The 24,086-nt window shown below is 38.0% G+C and overlaps 1 protein-coding gene across 3 annotated transcripts in view; it reads left to right on the top strand.

The window, feature by feature from the left end:
- Thada (THADA armadillo repeat containing) overlaps window positions 1-24,086 on the top strand; it is a 295,912-nt gene that overhangs the window by 3,637 nt on the left and 268,189 nt on the right. For 2 of the 3 annotated variants that reach the window (XM_052186487.1, XM_052186489.1), the window contains exons 4-13: window positions 453-583; window positions 2,767-2,915; window positions 3,029-3,061; window positions 3,278-3,326; window positions 11,378-11,565; window positions 15,205-15,299; window positions 16,362-16,582; window positions 20,461-21,152; window positions 22,739-22,890; window positions 23,468-23,623. In XM_052186487.1, coding sequence (XP_052042447.1) covers window positions 453-583; window positions 2,767-2,915; window positions 3,029-3,061; window positions 3,278-3,326; window positions 11,378-11,565; window positions 15,205-15,299; window positions 16,362-16,582; window positions 20,461-21,152; window positions 22,739-22,890; window positions 23,468-23,623 — 1,866 coding nt within the window. Of the gene's footprint in view, window positions 1-452; window positions 584-2,766; window positions 2,916-3,028; window positions 3,062-3,277; window positions 3,327-4,019; window positions 4,060-11,377; window positions 11,566-15,204; window positions 15,300-16,361; window positions 16,583-20,460; window positions 21,153-22,738; window positions 22,891-23,467; window positions 23,624-24,086 lie in introns of those variants that run through there. The other variant, XM_052186488.1, reaches the window with a different exon arrangement.

The following is a 24,086-nucleotide window of genomic DNA, read 5'->3' as shown; positions in this document are numbered from 1 at the left end:
TTCAGCGTTTAGATTTTCCACACATGCATACCTATATTGAAACCAGTTAAATATATTACTCTCTTGTAAAGATTGCTGTAGATTTTCTGTATGGCCATCCATTAGGCACCTGACTCTGAGTGGAAGTGGTTTAGGAAGTGAAAATGGACATGTTTGTGTTAAAGGTTTATAACTCTTGGAATCAGGGTGGGTATGTAGCCTAGTTAGTAGGGTATTTGCATGGATAAGGCCCGAGTTTGATCCCTAGCACCACATAAATCAGACATAGTGAGACAGACCTGTAGTCTCAACTCTCAGATGTAGAAGTAGGAGGATCAAAAGTTCAGGGTCATTATTCCTCTTCCCTTCAAAGAAAAGAAAAATGAATTAAAAGAATATTTGTAATCATGTAAGTTTGATGCATTTGACATTATAAAAAAATTACTTTTTTTTTTTTTTTTTAACAATTATAGATTGTACCTCTCCTGGAGAAAGTCGATAAAAATGGTGTGTGCGATCCCAGTATTCAAAGTTGTTTGGATATTTTAGCAGGCATTTATTTTTCCTTGACTCTGAAGAACCCCTTGAAGAAAGTTTTGGCAAGGTAAAGAAAAGAAGGGAGATAAGTTGAATGGTACAAAAAATAGTCAGGGACTGAAGACACACTTGATGGTAGTGTGCTTACCTACCTAGGAGGTAGAAGGCCTTGGGTTACATTCTCAGTACTTAAAAGGAAAAGAAAAAGCAAGGAAAGTTCATACAATGTAAAATTAAGCCAAAGTATATTGCTACATGTTTCATCTATACTGTCTGTCTATGTGTCTGTCTGGGGGGCTTTAGACTGCAAAAACCTTAGGTTATAGGATTTTTTTTAAAAAATGGCATTTATTCAGTGGACCACAGTTCCTTGGCTTCTGGGTCAGTTCTTTCATGTGGATATTTAAGTATATCATTTTGCTCCTTTTCTCTGTTCCCATATATTCTAACACAGATAGTACAGGATTAGATCCATGATATAGATGTTCACCTATTTTTATTTTGTGCGTGAGTGTTTTGCTTGCATTTATGTCTGTGCACATAGTCCACCTTATGACTATATCAAAATGTGTATCATTATACATCTTACTTGATTTATTTAATGTCCTTGCCATTGATGAATATCTGATGTTAGACTTTATTATTCTGCAATTATAGTAATATTCTTTATCATGCCCAAAGCTTGTGTAGTCATTTGTCAGTATTCCTACAGTGGGATTTCTAGGCCCTAAGGCTTGTTTTATGGATGTTGCCGACTGTATCTCTCCTACTCTGTTTACTTATACGCCCACATCTGGGGGTGACACGGCTTATTTCTTTGTGTCTTTATATTTTTAAAATCTGAAGATGAAAAATGTTATTTTGTTATCATTTACTTTCCCCAGATTATTAGTGTTGATCTTTTCTTGGTACTAGGTTTTTTCCTGTGGAGATCCTGTATGTTAGGCTCTCTCCCACGGAACCCCATCCCCAACTCATGGTTGGGTTGCACATCTTACAAGATGTGGAGTTTGATTATCTTTTAAATTATTATATATATTTTCATTGGGCCAATAGCATTCTCTTATTTTTCCACCTTGTGCATGATATATTGTCTTTATAGAAATAAAGACTCTACTGATACTTCTCATTACGTCGATTTCTAAACTTTACTTCTTGCATACTTAAGCTTCTTGTAATTCTATATTGTTTGCTTGTCTTATTTCTTTTGCTCAGTTTTAAAATCCATATAGAATTTGTTTTTAGTATTAGTTAAGGTCGGGATCCAGTTTAGTTTTCTGTTTCAAGTAGGGCCTCTATATCCCAGAACTCTGGCTCATGTAGTTCCCTTCATATTTAGAATATGTGTTGCCATTATGTATTTTATATAACGTGGGTTTGACTATTTTAGACTTGTGTTTTTGTTTTGAACCAATCCCAGTCTTTTGTGAACTATTTGATAACATGACTCAATTATAGAATGAGTTACCTTCCTACTGAGTTTTCTTTCTTCAGGATATTTCAGTTTTTAGATTTATTTCTTCTGGAAAAGCAGTGAACTTTTTAAAAACAAAATGCTTCTTTGTTTTGATTTATTGGATTGAATTTGTCATCAGTTTAGTTTTTATATTAAAATTCTTGCTGAGCACTTAACTGTGCTTTAAAAGCACATTCCTAGAAACTGGGGTTAAATGAAGAAAACAGGTTCGAGTTTTCTTTTTGAATTTTACATTCTACGGGGAAATTAGAAAAGCCAGCACCATGTGGTAAAGCCACTCTAACAGTGAGTACATGTTGCTTTAGTACTGTTGCTCTGGCTACTGCTACTCCTTTGAGAACCACCTGGGGATCAGAAATAGCAAAGTGGAGCCAGAGAGTCAGATGAGAAGTGGTAGACCATGGAATTTCACTGGTGGTGGTTGAGGTCGTAATAAATATGAGGTCATAATAACTCTGCGAGGTCATAAAAACTGTGAGGTCATAGTAACTATGTGTGGTCATAATTACTGAGGTCATAACTGCAGGTCATAATAACTATGAGCTCATGCCAGCTGTGTGAGGTCATAATAGCTGTGTGAGGTTGTAATAACTGTGAAGTCACAATAACTATGTGAGGTCACAATAACCATGTGAGGCCACCATACCTGTGAGGTAATAATTTTGTGGCTGTAGTTTGCAGGTGTGGTTCAGTAGTTAACATTTGTATGGTTCTCGCTCTCCACACGTAAGTCACTGATGGAAGGTTTTATATCCTTTGGTTCCTTTTTGCAGCTCACTCAATGGCCTACCTGAGGTTTTTGTAACTCAGGCCACACACAGTTTTACTTTTCATCTTCAAGAAGAATTAAATACTACTGAGTTATATTCTTATAGAAAAGTAATCGATAACATATCTTCCTGCATGGAGAACTTTAACCTGGGTAAGTCAGCACTTCCTCAGTGCCTTTTCCTGGGTTATGTCTGTGATTACATTACTGTTTTTAACTGTTCATTTGGCAAAAATTCCTTAGCATTGTTATTTTCCCACCTGCAGGTAGAGCAAGTGTTGCTAATCTGCTTGAAGATGGTAAGACTTGATCTTTTCTTTTGCTCTGAGGGATGACAGTTTCTCTGAGTCACTTTAGAACTGACTCCTTTAAATTTCGTGGCAATTTTAGAGTACTCCACATAACTAAAGTAGCCATGCTCCTGAAGTTCCTGCTTCTCCATGACATCATTTGTGGTAGATGGTTTCAAATGTTCCAGGCTGGAGTTCTGGTTGTCATTGTTCTCTCTGTTTCAGTGCTTCATTTTCTGCAGAAGAGTTTAATTGAAACCCTGGAAGAAAACAGGTAAGTGCTGTTTGTTTGCATGCTGTGCACGTGTCTGTGTGCACATTTGGAATTGTTTCTGTACAAAGGAAACGTTCTAAAAGATCTCAGACTATGCTGTTTCCAACATTTGGATTGATTATTTCAAATTTTTTGTAATATATATAATATAAAGTTATATATAAATTTAGACATACAAATTTATGTAAAATTTAGAATATATTTTTTCTAGAATATATTTTTTAGAATATATTTAGAATATATTTTTAAATATATTATAAAATTTAGAATATATTTAGAATATCTTTTTTTGGAGACAAGATCTCACTGTGTAAACCAAGCTAGCCTCAAACTTGTAATCTTCCAGCCACAGCCTCTAAGGTGCTGGTTTACAGGTATGTACTGCCATGTTCAAATGATAATTCATTTCTAAAGATCAAACACATTATTATTACAATTAAATGAGAAAGAGAAAAGTCATGTCTCCTACCTTTGATTGTGTGATATTTTATGGGTAAAATTTCTTATCTCTTTGAAGACATTAACAATATTATAATAGTTTTTTTTTTTTTTAAGTTTTCTTAGCTTTACATAGTCTGTGTTTTTTCTGAGTTTTTGCTTTTGTTCTCCTCCCCCCATTTGTTGTGCTTACGCCTTGTATGTGTGACAAGAAACTTTCCTCAGAAGTCTGATCCTTGGCGCCCTCCTTTTCAGGAATAGAACAGTAGAAATGGATGCGGATCTGTGCACCCAGGTGGGACTGACTGCAGGTCTCCAGTCTAGTCTAGTGGACTGTTCCTGGGGTTCTTTAAGTCCTGCTCGTAATACTTGAGTAGTAGATCTGTGGCAGCAGCATCACCCATTCTTTGCTTTAATGTTCTAATTTCTGAGTGACGCTTAAAGCCAGCTGAGAGAGACCTTGGCTTTTGATAGCCAGGGTGCACACATTTACCTCCTTTGTGCACTGTGGCATAGCTGCTTTATCTGTGTGTATTGTTTTCCTGACAGACTCTTGCTGGATTGTTACGTTTGTTTCTTTCCAGAGAGCTCAGGCTGCACTTGAACTGACAAGCACTGCTTCCGTTCTCCACAGGTGGTTCGGTTGTGTGCAGGCTTAGAGGTTGGTGTAGAGTGCTCGCTCTTTCTGTTTTCGCTCTCCGCGTGAAGCCAGCACTAAAGTGCCCATGGTCTCTAAGCCTTTTGGAGTTGAAACCATGGTTACTTCCAGTTTTATTCTCTGACTTGGTTTTCATCTTTGCTTCTGTTAAGTCTGTTGCCAGTCGCTCATATGCTTTGGATCTTCTAAAAGAGTGACATGACCTTGTTCCTTATGCTTCTGTTTATGCTGTTTGTATTTGAAACCCTGACTCCTGACTGGTTTAGGGAAGTTCTGCAGTGGAGTAGAGGTAATAGTTATATGCCCACTTTAACCTGAAGTCTTCTGCTCCTTTGTCTCCTTTTTAGACGTCTTGGATCATCTGATGGACCTCAGTCCAACCCTGCACTTTATCTTGTTCCTGTTGCTTTATGTTGTCTAGTTCTTTGGTGTCAGCCACTGTCTACGTAATATTTGGGATTTCAGTTAGATCTCTTCTTCCTTAGTAGACTCAATAATCAGTTCCTAGACATTTTGACTTGGTTATTTTACAGGTGCTTCTTAGTCAATGTATGCCCCTCCCAAATTCACTGTCTTGAGACGACGCTAACTTCCATCCTACTTTCTGTCTCTTTGAATTTGCCTGTTTTTGACACTTCATATAAATGAAATCACATAAATCTATGAGTATTTATTATACATTTGCACATATATATTCATTATTTATATACATTTGGGTGATTAAGATATAGTCTCACTGTATCAGGTGGGCACTGAATTCATGATTTTCTTGCTTTAGCCTCCTGAGTCCTGGGATTACAGGTGTATACTGTCATGCTCTGTACCGTCATGCTCTGCACTGTACCGTCATGCTCTGTACCTTCATGCTCTGTACCTTCATGCTCTGTTTTATCATTCTCTGCTCTGTACCGTCATGCTCTGCTCTGTACCATCATGGTCTGTACCTTCATGTTCTATACTGTCATGCTTTATACCGTCATGCTCAGCCTGCTTGTCCTTTTGGGTCAGGCTGACTTCACTTGAGATATTTTGAAGACCTAGTTATGCAGTAATGTGTAGCAGAATTTTATTCCTTTTTATAGCCAACTACTTCACTGTGTATATATGACACATTTTGTCTCTTTATCTGCTGATGTTTTGGCTTTTTCTACTTTTCGGTTGCTATGTAATGGAGCCTTAAACATTGGTGTGCAAAAGAGTTTCAATTTCTGTTTTATTTCTTTTCTTTTTTTCTCCCTTATTTACTTGTTTTTTTATTCCTTTCCTCTATTTATTTATTTGTTTATTTTTAATTAGATATTTTCTTAATTTACATTTCAAATGTTATCCCCTTTCCTGGTTTTCCCTCCAAAAACACCCTATCTCATTCCCCTCCCCCTACTCACCAACCCATCCATGCCCTCTTCCCTGTCCTGGCATTCTATACTGGGGCATCCAGCCTTCTCAGGACCAAGGACCTCTCCCCCCTTTGATGACTAACAAGGCCATCCTCTGCTTGAGCTTCGTTTGGTCTGTGAATTGTATCTTGGGTATTCCAAGCTTCTAAGCTAATATCCACTAATCAGTGCATACCATGTGTGTTCTTTTGTGATTGGTTTACCTTACTCAGGATATTTTCTAGGCATCCATTGGCCTAAAAAATTCATGAATTCATTGTTTTTTAATAGCTGAGTAGTATTCTTTTGTGTAAATATACCACATTTTCTGTATCCATTCCTCTGTTAGGGACATTTGGATTCTTTCCAGCTTCTGGCTATTATAAATAAGGCTGCTATGAACATAGTCGAGCATGCGTCTTTATTACATGTTGGAGAATCTTCTAGGTATATGCCTAGGAGTAGTATAGCTGAGTCCTCCAGTACTACAATGCCCAATTTTCCAAGGAACCACCAAACTGATTTCCAGAATGGTTGTACCAGCTTGCAACTCCACCAGCACTGGAGGAGTGTTCCTCTTTCTCCACATCCTTGCCAGCACCTGTTTTCTCCTGAGTTTTTGATCTTAGCCATTCTGACTGGTGGGAGGTGGAATCTTAGGGCTGTTTTGATTTACACTTCCCTCATGACTAAGGATGCTGAACATTTCTTTAGATGGTTCTCAGTCATTGGGTATTCCTCAGTTGAGAATTCTTTGTTTAGCTCTGTTCTCCATTTTTTAATAGGGTTATTTGGTTCTCTGGAGTCTAACTTCTTGAGTTCTTTGTATATATTGGATATTAGCCCTCTGTCGGGTGTAGGGTTAGTAAAGATCTTTTCCCAATTTGTTGGTTGCCTTTTTGTCCTATTGACAGTGTCCCTTGCCTTACAGAAACTTAGTAATTTTATGAGGTCCCATTTGTCAATTCTTGATCATAAGCTATTGGTATTCTGTTCAGGACATTTTCCCCTGTGCCCAAGTGCTCAAGGCTCTTCCCTAATTCTTTTCTATTAGTTTCAGTGTGCCTGGTTTTATGTGGAGGTCCTTGATCCACTTGGACTTGAGCTTTGTACAAGGAGATAAGAATGGATTGATTCACATTCTTCTGTAAGCCGACATCCAGTTGAACCAGCACCACTTGTTGAAATTGCTGTCTTTTTTCCACTGGATGGTTTTAGCTTCTTTGTCAAAGATCAAGTGACCATAGATGTGTGGGTTCATTTCTGCATCTTGACTTCTGTTCCATTCATCTACCTACCTGTCACTGTACCAATACTATGCAGTTTTAATCACTATTGCTCTGTAGTACTGCTTGAGGTCCAGGATGCTGATTCCCCAAGAAGTTCTTTTATTGATGAGAATAGTTTTAGCTAACCTGGGATATTTGTTATTACAGATGAATTTGATAATTGCTCTTTCTAACTTCTATGAAGAATTGAGTTGGAATTTTGGTGGGGATTGCATTGAATCTGTATATTGCTTTTGGCAAGATGGCCATTTTTACTATATTAATCCTGTCAATCCACAAGCATGGGAGATCTTTGCATCTTCTGAGGTCATCTTCAATTTCTTTCTTCAGAGACTTGAAGTTCTTGTCATACAAATTTTTCATTTGTGTGGTTAGAGTCACACTAAGATACTTTATATTGTTTTGACTGTTGTGAAGGGTGTTGTTTCTTTAATTTCTTTCTTAGCCTGTTTATTCTTTGAGTATAGGAAGGCTACTGATTTGTTTGAGTTAATTTTATATCCCACCACTTTGCTGAAGTTGTTTATCAGCTGTACGAGTTCTCTGGTAGAGTTTTTGGGGTCACTTAGTTATATGATCATATCATCTGCAAATAGTGATATTTTGACTTCTTTTCCAATTTGTATCTCTTTGACCTTTTTTTGTTGTCTAACTGCTCTAGCTAGAACTTCAAGTACTATATTGAATAGATATGGAAAGAGAGGGCAGCCTGTGTAGTGGGATTGCTTCAAGTTTCTCTCCATTTAGTTTGATGCTGGCTACAGGTTTGCTGTATATTGCTTTTACTATGTTTAGATATGGGCCTTGAATTCCTGATCTCTCTAAGACTCTTATCATGAAGGGAAGCTGAATTGTGTCAAAAGCTTTTTCAGCATCTAATGAAATGACCATGTGGTTTCTTTCTTTGAGTTTGCTTATGTAGTGGGTTACATTGATGGATTTCCATATATTGGACCATTTCTGCATTCCTGGGATGAAGCCTACCTGATCATTGTGAATAATCAGTTTGATGTATTCTTGGATTCGGTTGGCAAGAATTTTATTGAGTATTTTTGCATTGATATTTATAAGGGAAATTGGTCTGAAGTTCTTTTAGTTCTCTTAGATCTTTGTGTTGTTTTGGAATCAGCATAATTGTGGCTTCATAGAATGAGTTGGGCAGTGTTCATTCTTTTTTTATTTTGTGGAATAGTTTGTAGAGTACTGGTGTTAGGTCTTCTTTGAAGGTCTGGTTGAATTCTGCACTAAAACCATCTGAGCCCGTGCTTTTGTTGGTTGGGAGACTTTCAATGACTGCTTCTATTTCTTTAGGGGTAATGGGACTGTTTAGATGGTCTAATTGATCCTGATTTAACTTTGGTATTTGGTATCTGTCTAGAAAATTGTCCATTTCATCCAGATTTTCCAGTTTTGTTGAGTATAGGCTTTTGTAGTAGCATCTGATGATATTTGAATTTCCTCAGTTTCTGTTGTTATATCTCCCTTTTCATTTCTGATTTTGTTAATTTGGATACTGTCTCTCTGCCCTCTGGTTAGCGTAGCTAAGAGTTGATCTGTTTTATTGATTTTTCTCAGAGAACCAGCTCCTGGTTTTGTTGATTCTTTGTATAGTTCTTTTTGTTTCTACTTGGTTGATTTCAGCCCTGAGTTTGATTATTTCCTGATGTCTACTCTGTTTTGGATGTATTAGCTTCTTTTTGTTCCAGGGCTTTCAAGTGTGCTGTTAAGCTGAAGCTGCTAGTGTATGCTCTCTCCGGTTTCTTTTTGGAGGCACTCAGGGCTATGAGTTTTCCTCTTAGCACTGCTTTCATTGTGTACCATAAGTTTGGATATGTTGTGCCTTCATTTTCATTAAATTCTAAAACGTCTTTTGATTTCTTTCCTTATTTCTTCTTTGACCAAGTCATCATTGAGTAGAGCATTGTTCAGCTTTCATGTGTATGTGGGCTTTCTGTTGTTTTTTTATGCTATTGAAGACCACCCTTCATCTGTAGTGATCTGATAGGCATGGGATTATTTCAGTCTTATATCTTTTGAGGTCTGTTTTGTGACTGAGTATATGGTCAATTTTGTAGAAGGTACCATGAGGTGCTGAGAAGAAGGTATATTCTTTTGATTTAGGATGAAATGTTCTATAGATATCTGTTAAATCTATTTGGTTCACAACTTCTGTTAGTTTTACTGTGTTTCTGTTTAGCTTGTGTTTCGCTGATCTGTCAATTGATGAGAGTGGTGTGTTGAAGTCCCCTACAATTATTGTGTGAGGTACAATGTGTGCTTTGAGCTTTAATAAAGTTTTTTTAATATAAATGTGGGTGCCCTTGCATTTGGAGCATAGATGTTCAGAATTGAGAGTTCTTGGTAAATTTTTCCTTTGATTAGTAGGAAGTGTTCTTCCATGTCTTTTTTGATGACTTTTGGTTGAAAGTCAATTTTATTCGATATTAGAATGGCTTGTTTCCTCGGACCATTTGCTTGGAAAATTGTTTTCTAGCCCTTTACTCTGTAGTGTTTGTCTTTGACACTGACGTGCTTTCCTGAATGTAGCATAGGTCCTGTTTACGTATCCAGTCAGTTAGTCCATGTCTTTTTATTGGGGAATTGAGTCCATTGATGTTAAGAGATATTAAGGAATAGTGATTGTTGCTTCCTGTTATTTTTGATGTTATTTTTATGTTTGTGTGGGTATCTTCTTTTGGGTTTGTTGAGAAAAGACTACTTTCTTGCTTTTTCTAGGGTGTAGTTTCCATCCTTGTGGTGGTGTTTTTTTCATCTATTATCCTTTGTAGGGATAGATTTGTGGAAAGATGTTGTGTAAATTTGGTTTTGTCATGGAATATCTCGGTTTCTCCATCTATGGTGTTTGAGAGTTTTGCTGGGTATAGTAGTCTAGGCTGGCATTTGTGTTCCCTTAGGATCTGTATGACATCTGCCCAGGCTCTTCTGGCTTTCATAGTTTCTGGTGAGAAGTCTAGTGTAATTTTGATAGGTCTGCCTTTATGTTACTTGACCTTTTCCCCTTGCTGCTTTTAATATTCTTTCTTTGTTTACTGCATTTGCTGTTTTGATTATTATGTAATGGAAGGAATTTCTTTTCTGGTCCAATCTATTTGGAATTCTGTAGGCTTCTTGTATGTTCATGGGCATCTCTTTCATTGTTAGGGAAGTTTTCTTCTACAATTTTGTTGAAGATATTTACTGGCCCTCTGCACTCTCTTCTATACCTATTATCCCAAGGTTTGAGGAAGTTACAAACTGTTTTTCCCTTTCTTGAGTTTCAATAATATCTGTTCTCCCCTATTGAAAGTAGCCCAATTGGGACGAGGTTAAAGGATGGGAGACTAGTTGGAAGCTCTTGTAACCCAGAGGAGGAATGAGAATGGTCAAGGTCAGATATTGCCATGGACAGTGTGAGTCCAGATATATTTTGAAGTTAAAACTAAACTTTCCTTACAGATGGGATAGAGAGGCTAGGAAGCAGCATGATTGCAGTGTTTTTAGAGCTAGAGATCCTAGCAGGTAGCGTGGGTTTGGAGCCAGGTATAAATTCATATATTTTGAGATACCTATTAGATACCCAAATGAAGATGGTGAGTAGGAAGTTAGAAATCCAAGTTTGTAATGGGGGAGACCTGGTTAGAACCAAAATTTTGGCACTTGTAAACATACAGAATATAATTGGAAGCTTAAGAGCTATATGCATCAAGAGCTATATCAGCATCAAGGGAGAGAACTGAGAACTAAGAACTGAATCTTTGGGAGCTTTGACATACAGTAGGGCAGGCTGGGACTATATCTCTCTGTCAGAGGACCTGTTTAGTGTACTTGAAGCTTTGGGTGCTCCTTCACATCGGAGAGCAGGGGGCGAGATATGAGAGGGAGGAGAGAAATACATATGTAGGTAAATAGTTTAGGGAGAAGAGAACCATCTAGTCATATGTCTGAGGTCAAAGTCTAGGAGAGCGTGTTGAAGGCAGGTAGGAAAAGAGTGTGCAGACTGAGAGTTTACGTGTGTAGTGGACTCACTACGCCTTCACTTCTTTTCAAACATTTATCATCTTTGCCCTAAAATAGGGAGTAAGTTTAGTGTTGCTAAAGAAGTAAGAGTATTAGGAGTTTACAGTTAGAGGCTGTGTAACTGGAATGCTTATGCAAATGGGAGATAGAGACATATGTCAGCTTTAATCCCAAATAGACCAGTGCAGGACCATGCTGGTTTTAGGGGGGCACAAGGGCGGTGACAATTATATTTGAATTTCCTTCTGAAATCCTCTCTTTTCTTCTTTGTAGAAAATTTGCTGGAAACCGTATTGTTCAAGCACAGTTAATGAATGACTTGCTGGTAGGTGTTAGAGTTGCCATGACATTGGTACAGAAAGTACAAGTGCTCCAGGGCAGTCTTTGGAATGACTCCAGCTCTCCCATCTGGCAGAGGATGTGTGGCTTGCTGAGCATTTTCACCAAGTTTTTAAATGATGGTGAGTGTGTCAGTGTTCAAATTGATGCTTATAACTGCATGCCACTCAGCTTTTGCTGATACATGTAGTTTAGATATGGAACTTCTCTGTCAACCAGTGGATAAAGGGCCTGGATTACATGTTTTTAATGCGTCTTTGATTGCTTGTTTTTTGTCTTTTAAATATATGAGTTCAGCAAGGGAGGTTGAAGAACTTTTCCCAGTTTGTGAATGTGTATGTGTTAGCATGATTATTATGTACAAAGGAAAAAAGGCAATACCTTGGTGTTGGTAAGCCTTTAGGTTATAAAAGAAAGTTTTTCAGAAGTAGTTACCAAATTTAAGGAAGATTTGGAAAGATGAGTTGAACTCTTAGATGTATTATATTCTAATAATAATACCAGTTGTTGATTGTGGGCCTGGTTGCCTAGTTCCCCATTATATCTCTTCTGTCAGTAAGAACTGTACTACAAGGAAGCTAATTGAAAAGAAATTTCTCTTTATGAGAAATTTATTAATTATAAATTAATAATTTAATTAATAAATTAAAATGAAGTAACTCAACAGATTGTCACCTTATGTAACACCAGTGATTGATGTAGTTGGCATTAGGCGTCAGTAATCACAGAAACAGAAAACCAGACAAAACGTACCTCTTAGATTCTTGTTGCTGCCACCTGTCATCTTCCCAAAGGAATGAATTTGAGAGGTGCTATGTCTAGGTTAGCTGCCAGTTTGCAGGAATTAGAGGACTGCATTCAATTAAACAGAGAATATACCAGGAATAAACAAACAAAATATTCTGGTTGATGAAAACTCTGCAAGTCAAATGGTCCAGAGTTCTTCATCAGAGATAAAGGGATAAAGACAGATAAAGGAAGAAATAGTGTAAGATATCTAAAAGACATTTAAAAAAGGATGCTGCTGCTGCCCTGTGTAGTGATACGTACTCATTTGTTAAAGCTCCTGAAGAATATGTGAAAGTCAGAGTGGTGTTTACTCAGAGTCTGAAAGGAAGTTATGGTTGGGATGAGGTACATGGATAGATGGGCTGGGAAGCCAAGTTCTCTCTTTCTAATGATGAGTTCACTCATGGTCACTTCTTATAACTTATTAACTGGGTATGTATATATGAAATCTTTTAGGAAAAAACCAAAAACCACAAAGGGGTTACATAACATTTAAGTATCACAGAAAAGATTAAATTATCCTTTCTTTTCATCTGCTATTCTGTGTAGTAATGTATATAAGAATTTAACTTAAATAAAAAACAAAATTAAAAGCAAACAAGTGAACAAAAACAAAAGCCAAAACAACAACAGCAGCAACTAAAACCCAACCACATGTGGCTGGAGAGATGGCTCAGTGGTTAAGAGCACTGCAGCTCTTCTGAAGACCTGGGTTCAATTCCCAGCACCCACATAACAGCTCACATCATTCTTTAACTCCAGTCACAGGGGATCGTATGCCCTTTTTTGCTCTTTTGAACACTGTACACACAAGATGCACAGGCATACATGCAAGATGTAAAACACCCATGCACATAACATTTTTAAAAATTAAAAAATTAAACAGAAAATAAAAACAAAACTTTGGCTGTATAAGATGTCTCACTGGGTAAAGACTTTGCCACCAAGTTAGATGACCTGGATTTGATCCTTGATTCCCGGAACTCACATGAAGGGAGAAAATGGACTCCTACAAGTTATTCTCTAGCCTTCATGTACACACTGTGGAGTGCATGTGAAAACACACACACACACACACACACACACACACACACACACACACACCCTCCCCCCCCACACACACATACATATACACACGGGAACCTATTTAGAACTCCTCTTTGTAAGAAATGGTGATTTACTCTGCTTTTGCTGGGGTAATTTTTTTGTTTTAATACTGGTGACTAGGAAAAGTCATAGCTTTATTGTTTAATTAGTATTTCTGTTTTTCTTTTTACCTTGGACTTTTTGGAATTTAAACGAAACAAATTACTTAGGTGTTTTTTAAGTAGAATTTTAGACTTCTGTATATGTGTTTCTGAATATGAGTGCATGTGGATTCCTGAGGAGGCCAGAGAGGGTGTCTGGCTAGAGTTGGAAGTGGCTGTGACTTGTCCAGTGTAAGCTCTGGAACTAAACCTAGATTTCCTGCAAGCGCAGCAAGAGGTTAAGATGGCACAACCGCTGAGCCATCTCCCCAGACCCTAATGAGTTACTTTTATCAAGACAGAATTTATAGACAACTTTAACAAGATAGTTACCTTTTAAAAGGTGAATTTAATAATCTGAAAAAATAAAAGATTTTGGTGAAATATAGAGAAGACACAATTTTAAAATGTTTTAAAATTTATTGTAGTTTTATGTGTATTGTGTGTGATTATATGAGTTTATGTACACCATGTAAATTTAGGTACCTGTAGAGGTCAGAATAGGGCAGCAGATCCCTGGGATCAGGTTTATAGATGGATATAAGCTTCTATTTGGTGGATACTGGGAAATGAACCTGGGTCCTCTGTAAGCGCACGTACTCTTGACTGCTAAGTCAATTCTCCAGTTCCAGACACAGTTGTAAAGAGACAGCTTATTTTCTGAGCGGTTGATGGGACTTTGCCAGTGCTATTCTTAAGGAATTTAAAGCTTTTTATAGTGTCTAACTGTAGTAAAGTGTAGTTAGTAACAGAACGTTGACATGATGCTTCTCTTCTGTATCATGAACTTCAGAGGCAGGTGGCCCAGACACGCTGCCATCAATGTAGGACCAGCTTCTGCATTCTGCTCTTGCATTTTTATTTGTTGGCATCTACCTATATGTTTGTTACCTCCTGTTTGGCATACGTCTATTGTAGCTGCAGGCATCATGTGTTTATTCAAAGTGGGAAGATGGGACAGTTGTACTTTAATCAGGAAAAACTATCAGATCCCAGGGATTTGTGCCTGTGGCCCATTGGTCTGAACACTCTTCAGGGCTGCCTTTAGTTGTGAGGAAGATTGTGGAAGCAAGGATCCTGTTTTTGGCTAAGCATATGGCTGATAAAAGTCAGTTTTGTTCCCAGAGATGGAGGACGGAGGATATTTAACTTGTAGTGTCTATCATAATTCTTAGTCAGAGTTGAAGAATTCACATAACTGGAGGCTAATGTAATATGTGAAAAAAATAGCAACTCAAAATTGTCTGGTCACTTTGAGTGCTGTGTCAGCAAGGTTTCTAATTAATGTGGTATAGATTTTTCACATAGACCTTCCAAGCTCTCTAAGAAAGATTGTCTTTTGGAATACAGAGGTTTCAGTGGTGGGAAGGGGCAGGTGATGGTGTCACAAGGTGTGCCAGAGATGTAGATGGTGAGGTTATGAGAAAGGTGTTGGGCAAGAGGAAGGAAGCTCATGTGCTGGGTTTGGTCTTTCTCTTCATTTTTTTCCTAAACTTTATGACAGCTTGTTTGGTATGAGTTTTTTTTTTTTTTTTTTTTTTTTTTCATTAAAAAGAACAAGTTGAGTTTCTGGGAGGTTAAGTAACATGTCTGAGATCTAGTTGCCTTGGAATGGTCAGGCTAGAACTAGTGAGGCCTGCCTGATCCAAAATCACTACTCTTTCTACCACACCAGACCCTTCCTCCTTTAAAATGTGGTGTTTGCTCTACCCTCCCCCACCGTAGATGACCTACTGCAGACTATTCAGAGTACATCTGGATTAGCTGTTGTGCTTTTCATTAAGACCATGTTCCGACCATCTGAAAAGCTTCCTGGATTGGTGAGTGCATCTTCTTTTTATAATTATCCTTCTCTGCGAATTAGATGGACATCAGTTTTTTAAATTTAAATGTTTTATTTGTTATTTTATAGTTATTTATTTGTAGTGTGTGTATGGGCACACATGTGTCACATGTGTGTCAGTGTGTGTCTGTGCACACATGGGTGTGTGCATAGGTCAGCGGCCAACCTATGGTTGTTGGTTTGTTCCTTCTTCCATGTGGGTCCTGGGGATCAAACTTAGGTTGTTAGATTTGACATGTCTCTACTCACTAAGCCATTTTACTTGCCCCTCAAGTTTTAAACTGGATTGGCTAAATTTTAAAAAGTTTATTTGGTATAGATGGGATTTTTACAATAGGTCTTTTCTCTTATAATGATAATTCTAAATAAACAAATGAAGCAAGGGCAGGGAGGACAGTGTGGTTACAGCTGCCCGGACGTCACCTGTGCAGAGATACCTGCTGCCAGCATATTATTGCCTCGTTCCTGGTGCTTCTAGGGCTGTTTTCAGATCTGTGTGTCAGTGTGTGTGTCAGTGTGGTAAGGATGACTGACATTACAACTGTGCAGTGACTAGTTACATACACTGTAATAATATTCTGATAGTCTTTTTTTTAAAGAATAAACTTTGCAACATACTTAACCATATTCTTTGTAATACAAGAGGCATGTGAGGGTCAGTTTTTAGTGAATTTGATCTCCTAGGAGAGTGTAATTTGGTAATAGAGACCACATCTTTGTAATGGCTGCTAGCGGTCTTCCCTCCTCTCAGTATATTAGAAACTCACTTTGTCTTTTAACCCAGTCTTATATTAAACATGTCTGTATTCTGAGATTATGCAAAATAATTATCTTGACTACAATTGAATTTTTTCCTCAGAACTCCTCTAAGAGTAAGATCTTTCATAGCAGAAAAAAGATAGGTGTGCTTAGATTGAGTTGTTCTCACTTTTAAAGTTAGTATAACAATTTCAGTGTTTGTGCTGTTTCATTAGTTTTCCTAGAATATTCAGGTTTGTATTTAAGATATTATTATTTATTATTACCTTTTGTTTCACAGATCAGCAGCTTGCTTCTCCGGTCAGCTGACTGTACCAGCATCCCTGAGTGGTTCATGACTAGCTGTAGGAGCCTTTGCTGTGCTGATGTGCCAGCCTCCACGCTTTTATTCCTGTGTCAGGGAACACTGGCTATGCTGGACTGGCAGGATGGGAGAATGGGCCCAAGCGGGGAGGCTTTGCTCTTGGATACTGTGCATGTTTTGTTCACCTTGAGTTCACAGTGAGTTTTCGTTTTGTTATCTCATAGTTTGTTTTGCTTATAAGACATTTGAAAGCTATAGCTAAGCCAACAAAATTAATTTAGTTAAATGTGGTAGGATAAATCCTAAATTGAAATATGTGAGAATAAAATAGACTTGTGAGAGAAAGAGCAGGTGATGAAAACAGAAATTACTGGTGCAGGCTGATGTGGAATTAATATTTCTAACATTCAGTATCTATGCTAACTTTTTCTTTTGATTGTTTTGAGTCAGTCCTGTGTTACCTTGAACTTTGTGTCTAAGGTTGGTTTTGAACTTCTGATCTTTCTACCTCTCCTCCCATAACAAGTATACACTACCACACACCCAATTTATGCTAGCATTAAAAACATATTTTATTTTTATTTCATTATGTTCATATGTGTAGTAGGTATTTGCTTGTGTATGAAGTGCCATGGAGGCCAGAAAGGGCAGAGGATAGTTGGTACTAGAGTTCCAGTTGGTGGCGACCTGCCTGGCGTGGGTGTTGGGAACTGAGCTTTGAACCTCTGAAAGCACAGTGTATGGACCTAACTCCTGAGTGTGTCTTCCACTCATGATACTATTTTAAAAAACATGACCCTGTTTCATGAGTTTCATGAATTCTAAGTAATATGTGTTATATACATACATGGTATAAACAGTTTACTGGATGGGTAAAGTGAAGTTATACAGTAAGTGCTCACTGATAAGCCTGTTGTAGTAAGGTCTTATAAAGCTGAGTTTCTTTGGTGTTTGGAAATTATGGACAAAATGAGCAAGCATTTAAAATGTCAAACAGGGTCTGGTGAGATGGCTTAGCTCTTAAGGGTTCTTACTACCAAACCTGAAGATCTGAGTTTGATTCATTGAACCTACATGCTAGAAGGAGAGAAATGACTTTTGCAAGTTTACTTCTGACCTTGGCACATATGTACACACATGTCCACACATGCAATAAATAAGTAAATGATCAGTTGCCTTCCTATACTCAAAGGATAAGCAGGCTGAGAAAGAAATTAGGGAAATGACACCCTTCAAAATAGCCACAAACAATATAAAGTATCTTGGTGTGACTCTAACCAAACAAGTGAAAGATCTATATGACAAGAACTTCAGGTCTCTGAAGAAGGAAATCGAAGAAGACCTCAGAAAATGGAAAAATCTGCCATGCTCGTGGATTGGCAGGATTAATACAGTTAAAATGGCCATCTTGCCAAAAGCGATCTACAGATTCAATGCAATCTCCATCAAAATCCCAACTCAGTTCTTCACAGAGTTAGAAAAACCAATTCTCAAATTCATCTGGAATAACAAAAAACCCAGGATAGCTAAAACTATTCTCAACAACAAAAGAAATTCTGGGGGAATCAGTATCCCTGACTTCAAGCAATACTACAGAGCAATACTGCATGGTATTGCACAGTGACAGACAAGTGGACCAATGGAATAGAATTGAAGATCCAGAAATGAACCCACACACCTATGGTCACTTGATCTTTGACAAAGGAGCCAAAAACATCCAGTGGGAAAAAGATAGCCTTTTCAACAAATGGTGCTGGATCAATTGGAAGTCAGCATGCAGAAGAATGCGAATTGATCCATTCTTATCTCCATGTACTAAACTTCACTCCAAGTGGATCAAGGACCTCCATGTAAAACCAGACACACTGAAACTAATAGAAAAGAAACTGGGGAAGACCCTTGAGGACATGGGCACAGGGGAAAAGTTCCTGAACAGATCACCAATAGCTTATGCTTTAAGATCAAGAATTGACAAATGGGACCTCATAAAATTACAAAGTTTCTATAAAGCAAAGGACACTGTTAAAAGGACAAAACGGCAACCATCAAATTGGGAAAGGATATTCACCAACCCCACATCTGATAGAGGGCTAATACCCAATATATACAAAGAACTCAAGAAGTTAGACCCCAGGGAACCAAATAACCCTATTAAAAATGGGGTACAGATATAAACAAAGAATTTTCACTTGAAGAAATTCGGATGGCCGAGAGGCACCTTAAGAAGTGCTCAACATCATTAGTCATTAGGGAAATGCAGATCAAAACAATCCTGAGATTTCACCTTACACCAGTCAGAATGGCTAAGGTCAAAAACTCAGGAGACAGCAGGTGTTGGCGAGGATGTGGAGAAAGAGGAACACTCCTCCACTGCTGGTGGGGCTGTAAGATGGTACAACCACTGTGGAAATCAGTCTGGAGGTTCCTCAGAAAACTGGACATGAGACTTCCAGAGGACCCTGCTATACCTCTCCTGGGCATATACCCAAAGGATTCCCCAGCATGCAATAAAGACACATGCTCCATTTATGTTCATAGCAGCCTTATTTATAATAGCCAGAAGCTGGAAAGAACCCAGATGCCCCTCAAAGGAGGAATGGATTCAGAATATGTGGTATATTTGCACAATGGAATACTACTCAGCAATTAGAAACAATGAATTCACAAACTTTTTAGGCAAATGGTTTGATCTGGAAAATATCATCCTAAGTGAGTAACCCAATCACAAAAGAATACACATGGAATGCAATCTCTGATAAGTGGATATTAATTAGCCCAGAAGCCCTGAATACCGAAGGCACAAATTGCATAACAAATGACTCCTATGAAGAAGTATGCAGAGGGTCCTAATCCTGGAAAGGATCGATCTAGTATTGGAAGGGAATATAAGAACAGAGAAAAAGGAGGGAGGTGATTGGAGAAGGGATGGAGAGAAGAAGGTTTATGGGACATATGGGGAGGGGGGACCCGGGAAAGGGGAAATCATTTGGAATGTAAACAAAGAATATAGAAAATAAAAATATTTAAACAAAAACAAAAACAAAAAAATTATAGTAAGTTTTTAAAGTCAGACCATGAATACAATTTAATAGCAGTAAACGTTACTATTATAAGGAAAAGGCTCTAAAATAATTTTTACAAGTTTGAGATACAATTCACATACTGTATATTTACAAATGTAATGGGTACAATTCTGTGTCTTTTTGTATGTTCATGAAATTGCACAGCCATCACTAGTCAACCTCAGAATGTTCCCATCTTCCTAGATGGTCATTATGGGACACTTGGGAGGCAGAAACAGCAAGATGAGTTTGAGTGTAGCTTAGATTACCTCTTGAGGCCTTTCTCTAAATCATATTTTCATCATCTTAAAACAGTAGATACCCCAAGACCAAAACATGGTTTTCCAACCTTTCTCAGCTGGGCCCTCAGATTATTTTAATATCTCCGTGAGAGGCCAGGGAGATGGCTCAGTGGCATAGAGTGTATGCTCTGCACGTGTGTAGACCTGGGTTCAAATCTCCAGCCACACATGGGCCTGTAACCCCAGCATTGGCAAGTGGAGACAAGTAACTCCTGAGAGCTTGCTGGCCAGCCATCTTAGCTGAGATAGCCAGCTTGTAGGTCAGTAAGAGACAGTCTCAGGGAAATAAGATAAAAAGCTATAAGAGAAGGCACCGGATGTCTTCTGTTGGCCTGTGTGCATGCATCTGTGCACTCACTGGAATGCATCTCTCTCTCTCTCTCTCTCTCTCTCTCTCTCTCTCTCTCTCTCTCACACACACACACACACACACACACACACTCACACACATACTTTAAATACCCATGAAACCATCATCGCAGTAAAAATAATGAACATTTCATTTATATTATTTTTTATATATATTTTATACAGTAGAAAGATTTCATGTGAAAATTTTACTTTCAGTTTGGCCTTATTTGTAAATTTGTTGATGTCGTAAATTTCATTACATGTTTTGTTCATTCTTTGTATTTAAAAGTTGTGATAGCTAACTAATTCCTTTTACTAGGCAGTTTATAATGATATACATCATGGTTTATTTTTCTCCAGAATTAAGGAGTCAACATTAGAAATGTTCCTGTCTAGAATCTTGGCATCTTGGACCAATTCAGCCGTACAAATCCTTGAATCATGTTCCCCAAGCTTAAAGGATCATCTGAATGGGGATTCAACCATACCCAGGAGACTTCTGGAATATGTCTATACACACTGGGAACATCCATTGGATGCTCTGAGACACCAAACCAAAATCATCTTCAGAAATCTTTTGCAAATGCACCGGCTCACCATGGAAGGGGCAGATTTAGTCACTGACCCCTTCTTTCTGGAATTGACTAAGAGTCTTCTGCAGTTGGAATGGCAGATTAAAGGGAAGTACGCTTGCCTTGGCTGTTTGGTTGAGAGTCTTGGAATTGAACATATTTTGGCAATAGATAAAACTATTCCATCTCAAATCCTAGAGGTGATGGGAGACCAGTCATTGGTACCTTATGCAAGTGACCTCTTGGAAACCATGTTTAAAAATCATAAGAGCCATTTGAAGTCCCAAACTGTCACCAATACCTGGATGGACAAGTGGCATGACACTTGGGTTTTTCCTGTTCTTTCTGTACTGTGCGGAGGAAATTTGGATCAGAGGTCTTATGTGATTGATTATTACTTGCCAAGGTTACTGAATTACAGCCCTGAGAGCCTGCACTACATGGTGCAGATTCTTCAGGCATCTATTGATACTGAAACTGGTGAGATAGTTTTTGTTTTATTTTCTATTTAGGACACTTAAATGTAAACTTCTGGGCAGATGTTTGTCATCTTCTAGCTTAAATATTTCCTCTCTTCCCTTTTATAAATGGTAAAGAAAGCTATTAATGACAGCTACTTCAGACTGAAACGTTTTACTTTCAGTAGCAGAGTGGAGTTTTTGGCTAAAGTAGTTTCACCAAACCAAGCTGTGATTTCAGTTGTAAGGTTTTGTTTTGTGTTTTGTTTTTTAAAAATGATTGATTTGAATATGTAGGAGTGGTTTGTTTGTGTGTCTATATTTGCAACTTGTATGTGCCTAGTGAGACCAGAAAAGGGCATCGAATATGTTGGAATGGAGTTAAGGACAGTTGTGAGCTGCCATGCGGATATTGAGCTACTCTCTCAGAGAGTAGCCAGTACTACTTAACTCAAGAGCTTAACTTACCTTAATTTATTCTTTTGTTCTCAAGCTAGATGAATGGTGTCTGTATTTTATATAATTTTTTTTATCCTGGTGATTGAGATAGTAATTAAAAATTCTTTAGGCAGGCCTAATAAAGCAGGTGAGTTTTTGTGTTTAGTAGGAAGCACAACTTAAAAGACGAACTATGTAGTCATTTAGAATTGGAGGAAATATCTCGCTGAGACTTAGGTGCTAAAGAAATCATGGTTTGTAATTAATGTGTGGCCATATTTGGTGTTACATGTCTGTAATCCTGTACTTGGGAGACAGAAGCCGATGATTGCTTCCAGTTCAAGGCCAGCTTAGTATACACAGTTCCATGAATGCCATGACTGCATGAAACTCTCTAGATAGATGGATGGATGGATGGATGGATGGATGGATGGATTAAAATATACTTTTGGATAAAGAAAAAATAAATCCTTATATGCAGTTGAAGAAACTTTTAACTAACTTGGTTCTGAGAGGAAATTTTGGTTTCTTTAAACAAAAACAATTTATTATTTAATAGTCTTTTAACAGTTATTCTTGAATTTTTGAGCGACCACTTGAGGGTTTGGAGATATGAACCTGTTCTGATGCTAGCTTATTCTTATTTTGTTAAGGTTCCTGTGAGCCACAGCGTTCTGTGCCTTCCTTAGCGGCTGATCCTCTGCTGAAATCAGCAAATCTTTGTAGTCCACATTTTGTGTTCTTTATAATGAGAACAACTCAAAAAATGTGTTACAGTTTAGTCTTTATTTTGAAGGAAATAATAGTCTTTAAACAATTATAGTATTTCTATTATTCTTGTGAAATTGTTTATAACTTTACTTGAGTCTTTTTCCTCTAGTTTACATATGGTGATTTTTTTTTTTAAGTGTTAAGGCCAAAAGTAAAAATTAATAGATAATAAGCTATGATTTTTTTAAATTAATAAGATAATGGTTCTTACTTGGAATTATTGTCATGAACAATTATTTTCAGTCATTTTTGTTTTAGAATAGAACTTTAATTCATGTTAGAATTTAAAGTTTAATGTTAATTGGATCATAAAAGTTGACACGTCATAGTCATTGCGTAGCACAGAAATAGTCTCTGCTATTGTGCTTTTGGAACAAGAATAGTCTTTTCTCCTTTTAGGGTCTTGTAATCACAGAGGGGCTCTGGGAGCTTTGATGGCATGTCTACGAACAGCTAGAGCTCATGGACATCTTCAGTCTGCAACCCATGCCTGGGAGAACCTTGTGTGTAGTGCAAGGGTAAAGCAAGGCTTAATTCACCAACACTGCCAAGTAAGGAAACTTCTGTTGCATACGTATTTCCTAATAATCTGATTGCTTTAGTAGCCCAGCTATAGGCCCCTGAGTTGACAGAGGCCTAGCACTGTCAGGAGCCCATTAAGGAGCTGTAGAAGGTGTCCTCCTTGTACTCATCTATGCAGTATCTGGTGGGAGCACAGACAGCTTACAGAAAGAACCTACAACTCAGAGCCACATCCACGTGTCAGTGTGCCCTGGTAGTGGTTTATCCAGAAGGCTTACAAGAGCCTGATCAGGGCTCATGATGCTTTGCTGGTGTGAGCTGAACTCGAGCTGTGGAAGGCTGCAGTAAGGTAGCACTAGGAAGACGGTTGTGTACATAAGGTCTTGGCTTGTAAACTTGTGCAGGTCTCAGTTTTATACATGTAATGAGACAGGATTACATTTCCATAATGTAATACAAAGTGTAGTGACTAAGGAACCTTTCTTAGGTATATGTGGATAACAAAAAGTTTACTCTTTGGTAGATTACATAAATATCACACGTTATAAGTATTTTAGGCTTTTCCTATTTCAGAGAAAAATTATCGTATTGTTTTATGTATTTTAGGTGCGGATAGATACACTAGGCTTGCTTTGTGAAAGTAATCGGAGCACAGAAGTGGTCTCTACAGAAGAAATGCAGTGGGTTCAGTTCTTCATCACTTACAATCTCAACAGCCAGTCGCCAGGGGTGCGGCAGCAGATTTGCTCACTCCTTAAAAAGGTAGAGTTTTGCATCAGCATGGAAAAATAGTAATTGCTCTAGAAATTACTTTTTAAAATGGTCCCAGGTTTGGGGAGAGTGTGGAACGGTTGTAATATTGGTAACCTGTCTTTATGGCTTCAGAGTTTTACTTTGAGTCCAATAAGCTTACCTGTGGGATTAAAATCCAGCACACAAAGTTCTTTCATTTGGGTGTTAAAAAAGAAATAACCTTGACTTCTTAAAAAATATAATTTTAAACATTTTATTCACTTATCTAGGGGACAGGTGTGTATCCCAGGGTGTAGTTATGGAGGTCAGAGGGGTTGTAGGGGTTGGTTGCCATGTGGGTGCTGGGACTAGACTTATGTTGCCAGGCATGGTGGCACGTACCCTTGCTCATCAAGTTGTCTCACCACCCTAGCCAGCCTAGCGCTGGGGTTCTTAGAGCGCAGGGTTCTTAGAGTACATCACATTGGTGCTG

This window comes from Apodemus sylvaticus, chromosome 6 (assembly GCF_947179515.1).
Source record: "Apodemus sylvaticus chromosome 6, mApoSyl1.1, whole genome shotgun sequence".
Lineage (NCBI taxonomy): Eukaryota > Metazoa > Chordata > Mammalia > Rodentia > Muridae > Apodemus > Apodemus sylvaticus.
The sequence above is the reverse complement of the archived record's forward strand: the minus strand, read 5'-3'. Positions and strand labels throughout refer to the sequence as shown.